Source organism: Haliotis cracherodii, unplaced genomic scaffold, assembly GCF_022045235.1.
Source record: "Haliotis cracherodii isolate W230 unplaced genomic scaffold, xgHalCrac1.p SCAF_14, whole genome shotgun sequence".
Classification (NCBI taxonomy): domain Eukaryota; kingdom Metazoa; phylum Mollusca; class Gastropoda; order Lepetellida; family Haliotidae; genus Haliotis; species Haliotis cracherodii.
In genome coordinates, this window is record NW_027266269.1 from 31,330,239 (window position 1) to 31,335,957 (window position 5,719).

Genomic DNA, 5,719 nt, shown 5'->3' on the forward strand with positions numbered 1-5,719 from the left:
AATGTCGACCTGCCGGAAGATGGCGCTGACGGGACTGCTGGGGATTTAAGTCCAATATTGTTAAGGAGGCGTTAACCCAAACCCAGTCTCTTGTATCAGATTTCAGAATGGTGATGTCGACCTCCCGGAAGATGGCGCTGACGGGACTGCTGGGGATTTAAGTCTTATACTGTTAACGAGGCGTTAACCCATACCCAATCTCTTGTATCAGATTTCAGAATGGTGATGTCGACCTGCCGGAAGTTGGCGCTGACGGGACTGCTGGGGATATAAGTCCAATACTGTTAACGAGGCGTTAACCCATACCCAATCTCTTGCATCAGATTTCAGAATGGTGATGTCGACCTGCCGGAAGATGGCGCTGACGGGACTGCTTGTGTACACGGGTTCACTGGAGGTAATCGTGTAATCAGAGAAAGACTCAACCTCAATACTCTGTATAAATATAATGTCCGTGTTTCCACACTTTGGCTCCTGATAGTTTCTAGCTCCACACTGAAGCACACGTAACACATGTGATGTCTCCTTGGGCATGTTGCTTTGTTCGAAATGTGCCTCTGTTCAACCAGCAGTGAATGGGTACGCGGTAGGATGAGATGACAATGTGGTTGTTATCCTTCTAGCGCCTAGAGCTGTGATAGTTGAGTGCACACTCATCCAGTGTTATTATTGTTATCACCATCATCATCATCATCATCATTATTAATATTATTATTATGATATCTTGGTGGGGTTAAGGGGCAAAGAGTAATGTTGTCTAACATCCTGGTCACATAGACATACACGTTAAAGCTACAAACTCGAAGACCCGGTTACGATTCTCAACAAGAAAATCATGCTTTTGAACGGTTGATATGGTGGAACTATTCGCGAGGATGGCACGAAGCCATCCTTTCACGCTCACTCGCAGACCTTTGTGTTTTTATTGAAGTAAGGGAGCGGAAAGTAGACTCAATTTATAGATAACAACTTCTTTATTTACTGTAAATGCGATGTTTCGGTAGAGATCACTGTACCGTTGTCAAGCATGGCTGAAGAATGAACATGGCACAGAATATATATAGTATGTGGAGGATTAACAGTTACAACAACTGCATACATGGGAGATATTAACATGAGTAGGTTAAATAATGACAACAGAAGGATACTACTGCCACAACATGATACACCTATGTATACTTAATCCTGTTTGATTGGCTTCCTGTCGTATTGGCTTCGTCATCATGTGTTCTCTGTCCATCATGCTTAGTACGTCATATGCATCGTATCCACCAAAACGTGTGGGATAACGTTCCGCTTTATCCGCGCAGGCACATAAACACATACACACATTTTGCACACACTCACACATTTTTCACACACTCACACATTTTACACACACACACACACACACACACACATTATCCACGCAGACACACAAACACACACAGATACATACTTCCAGACATTATCCACGAAGGCACACAAACACACACACGCACACGTTTCCGTTTGTACATATATATGTACACACAGACACAAATTATCCACGCAGACACTCAAACACACATTATCAACGTAGACACAAAACGCACATTTTACAGACACTGACACACACACACGCACTCACACATTATCCAAGCAGACACACACACACATGTACAAACTCAATGTCTGTATCAGTATGTACTAAAAATATAAACAATAAGTAATGTATATATTGCAATGTAGACCTTATTGTGTCTTCAGACTTTTTCAACTTTTATTCTCCTCGTAGGTACCATGTTTAAAGTTCATTTTTCTGATGTTCCCCGCATTGACATTGCCGGGATATTCCTGAAGCGGCGTAAAACAATACTCATTCATCAGTACTTTTCAGGGCTGTCTGTCGGGCGTTTTGGGACCAACATTACCGCAGCTACAATGCCTCTTCAGTACAAACTTACAAACAATATCAGCCATTTTCCTCGTGGTCGGAATCATGAACGCCGTCGGTGCCGTGATTGGCAGTGTCCTGCTGGCGCACGTGGAGCTGCATCTCCTCATCGCGACTGCCACAACAATAGCCATTGTGTCACATTGTGCGTTTCCGTTTGTACACAACGTTTATACAGCAATGGTGATATCATCTATAACGGCCTTCTGCCTGGGAGTGCTGTGTAACAGTAAGTACAGTAAACTACGGTTATAACGAACACGCTTATAACGAACTGACGGATATAACGAACTAACTTTTTAGTCCGGCTATTTGCTGTAGTTATGCTGTATATATGCTTATAACGAACTACGGTTATAACGAACTAAAAATAGTAGTCCCTTTGAGTTCGTTATAACCGTAGTTTACTGTACATGGTACTTGTAAGCCATCTTTTCTTTGTAATTTAACACCGCATTCAGCATTATTCCAGGTAAATGACTGCGGTCTGTAAATACTCTGGACTAGACAATCTAGTGATTGACATCATGAGCATCGATCCACGCAAATGGGATCGATGACGCGCATCAACCAAGTCAGCGAGCCTTACCACCCCTACCGGAAGTCACCTTTTTTGACAAGTATAGTCGCCTTTTAGGGCAAGCATGGGTTGCTGAAGACCTATTCTACCCCGGATCGTCACGGGGTTCCAACTATATGCAGACGGAGATATCCAGAGATTGATATAATGAGCAACAACCCACGCCGTCCGGGCACGATGACTCACAGTGAACCAAGTCATCTTGCCTTTTACGTCAAACATACATACCCGCGGCGTCTAACCATCTGTTGATTTACTGTTATTGGGATAGTGTCACTTATGCGAGATAAGCAAGTTAACTTATGTGTGTTCCGATTGTTTTCTCAGCGGGGTACATGAGCGGGCTACATAAAAAAAATCAAATGTTCTCGAATTCTTTGAAAAATTAATTAGGCTTCAGACTGTTGATAAGAAAATAAATTGCCTGCCACACAACTTACATTGTTGTAAGGTTATTTTCTTAAAGAAAATCCAGGTTCGTAGGTTTTGTTGCTGCAGCTGAAAACAATTATTATCTCGATACATGCTTCTTCTACTACCATATGGTGTGGAAACGATCCCCAAACAATTTTCCAGCTTCTAAACCGCTGATATGTCATACAAAACATATCGCACGAAAAAATGGAAATAGTAACTTAGATATAAGTTTGACAATTTCAGTGTGATGATTCATTTATCATTTTTACAGTTAAAAATAAACTGCAGGCCGGGAGTGCCTGGTAAAACTCAAAACTATCAGCCCGAGAACAAATCTGTAGTCCTCGGGCCTACGGGCCAGCCGATGTCTATTTCGAACACTGCTGCATAAAGATATTATGAAGCCGAAGTAATGGGAGAATAGGTCCATTACCGTCTGAAAGACCCTTGAAGATCCGGGAGAGAATAGGTCTTCAGCAACCCATGCTTGCCGTAAAAGGCGACTATGCATGTGGTAAGAGGCGACTAACGGGATCGGGTGGTCAGGCAACTTGGTTGATGCATGTCATCGTATCCCAATTGCGTAGATCGATGCTCCTGATGCTAACCCCTGGATTGTCTGGTCCAGACTCAATTATTTACAGACTGCCGTCAAAAAGCTGGAATTTTGCCGAGTGCGGCGTTAAACAACAAACAAACAAACAAATCTTAAATATTCCCGAATGTATTGAGAACATTCTGGTATGAAATGAGATGAAACCAAATCTATTACACACTAAAAATATCCATGTTCAACATCCATTTGCAGGTCGGATTTTTGGAGCAGATAAAATATGGCCCAATCAACCATTTGCGGTTCATCTGGTCATAGTAGGATTTGGATTGGGGTCTATAATAGCATCAGTGGTGTCGGAACCATTCCTGGAAGAATTGCCACACAATATAACAACCGACCCGGAAGGCAATCAGGGGTGTCGCCACCAGGCCGTTCGTGTTCAGTACCTGTACCTCCTCCTCGCAAGCTGTGGTGTCCCAGTGTCAGTCGGTATGTTTGTTCTATACATGTACGCCCGGCAAACAGATCCACTGTATTCAACGTTGTTCGAAGCTCGCTCCACAGGCGCCAACAGTCGACGGGGTTACAACCTGTTTCTTGTCTTCTTTTTTCTTCTCTGTATGCCGGCAGGTGGCGTATTCATAACATACGGGGACTTGCTCACGACGTTTGGAGTGAATAGTAACTTACACATCAGACAAAGGTACATGGCTTTAATAACAGCACTTTTCTGGGGAGCCTTTGTGACTGGGCGAATTGTCATGACAATAGCATCAATCTTCATTCGACAAATTTGGATAATTATTGTTTGTAGTATTGGTTTGTTTTCAGCATCCATATCGCTTGTGTTCTTTGCAAATGAATCTCAATGGTCCCTTGCAATTTTATCTGCTGTTTTCGGCTTTTTCTGCGCTCCCTCTTCGGCAGCGTGTTTTTCTTTGGCCAGGGAACGTATTCAGTTAACGGGATTTGTTATAGCGGTAGGTATTGTCGGGGAAAATGTGGGAGCAATACTAGGCCCCTACGTTGGAGGTCTCCTGATGGGGACGTACAGTTCAGATGCGTTTCTGTACGTGGTGCTGAGCATTGTGACGATTCTGTTTATTCTGTTTTGCTGCATCTACACTATAGGAAGATACTTTCTAGAAAGCAATTCGTGTGAAGGTGCGCATCTATTGCAAGCCACCTCGTCTCAGAGTGAACACGAGGCAACTGATAACTCTGATACATTTTAATGTACAGTTCATGTTCTTCAGCAACCCATGCTTGCCGTAAAAGGTGACTATGCTTGTCGTAAAAGGCAACTAACGGGATCGGTTTGTCAGGCTCGCTGACTTGGTTGATGCATGTCATCGATCCCTAATGCGTGGATCGATGTTCAAGATATCAATCACAGGATTGTCTGGTCCAGACTCGATTATTTAGAGACCGCCGTCATACAGCTGGAATATTGCTGAGTGCGGCGTTAAACAACAAACCAACCAACCAACCAAATCATGTTCGATTACCCTGTGTAATATATGTCCATCATATTATGATAAATGCCTGGGACCCGTTTCGTTATAAGCCCAACACTCTCCAGTGATATAACTATCTTAAAAGAAAGATGCTGTGCTACAAAAGACTTGTAAATTTAATGTAGTATTTGTGTAAGTTGCGGCACATGGCTGGAGCGCTTGTAGAATGACGAGTGCAATCGCCGAAAGCGAAAGCGAGAGTACTTCAGGATATACGGAAACCTGAAAACTACAGGCTTGAACGTTCGAGAAGTTTCGGAATGGGACCGTTTATAAGGCTGGCGTATCTATATAATTGCGACGAGGGGGTGCTTTTTCGGTGAGGCATTTTGCGACCCAATCCGCGACTTATCTGTTTGTGCGAATCGGACACCAACCTGAAAACACTAATTTCCTGCTAGCTTTCACCACTTTTCTGGAGTGAGTGGGTGAGTTGGATTTAACGTCGCTCTTACAGTATTCCAGTTATGCAGCGTGTCAGCTTAATGTGGGAGGAAAGCTCGAAGTGATTCAGGTCTCGGACGTCTACCACTTCGGTGAAACCCAGGAGCACGGGTATGGTGATGACAAACCTAGAAACATAATCGGGGCGAACCGGTATTCGAACCCACTTTTCTGGAACGAACAAGAACGAAGACGATGCTCTTTCAAAGCATGGGACATTGACAATATTCTGAACATGCCTAGGTGCACTTACATTAGTTCTAGCGCCTGATACTTGTTGATGTTGTCAC

General features: G+C 43.4%; 1 protein-coding gene across 1 annotated transcript; it reads left to right on the forward strand.

Annotated features, from left to right (window-relative positions):
• Positions 1-331: 331 nt before the first annotated feature.
• LOC139460364 (sodium-dependent glucose transporter 1-like) lies at positions 332-4,703 on the forward strand. The gene is made up of 3 exons (XM_071241855.1): positions 332-397; positions 1,859-2,144; positions 3,721-4,703. The coding sequence occupies exons 1-3, from the start codon at positions 332-334 to the stop codon at positions 4,701-4,703; spliced, it is 1,335 nt and encodes a 444-aa protein (XP_071097956.1).
• Positions 4,704-5,719: the final 1,016 nt, after the last annotated feature.

Coding starts and splice junctions, on each gene's coding strand:
- LOC139460364 (XM_071241855.1), top strand. CDS start 332: ATGGTGATGTCGACCTGCCGGAAGATGGCGCTGACGGGACTGCTTGTG. Junction 398..1,858: donor TGTACACGGGTTCACTGGAG/GTAATCGTGTAA, acceptor AGTACTTTTCAG/GGCTGTCTGTCGGGCGTTTT. Junction 2,145..3,720: donor CCTGGGAGTGCTGTGTAACA/GTAAGTACAGTA, acceptor ATCCATTTGCAG/GTCGGATTTTTGGAGCAGAT.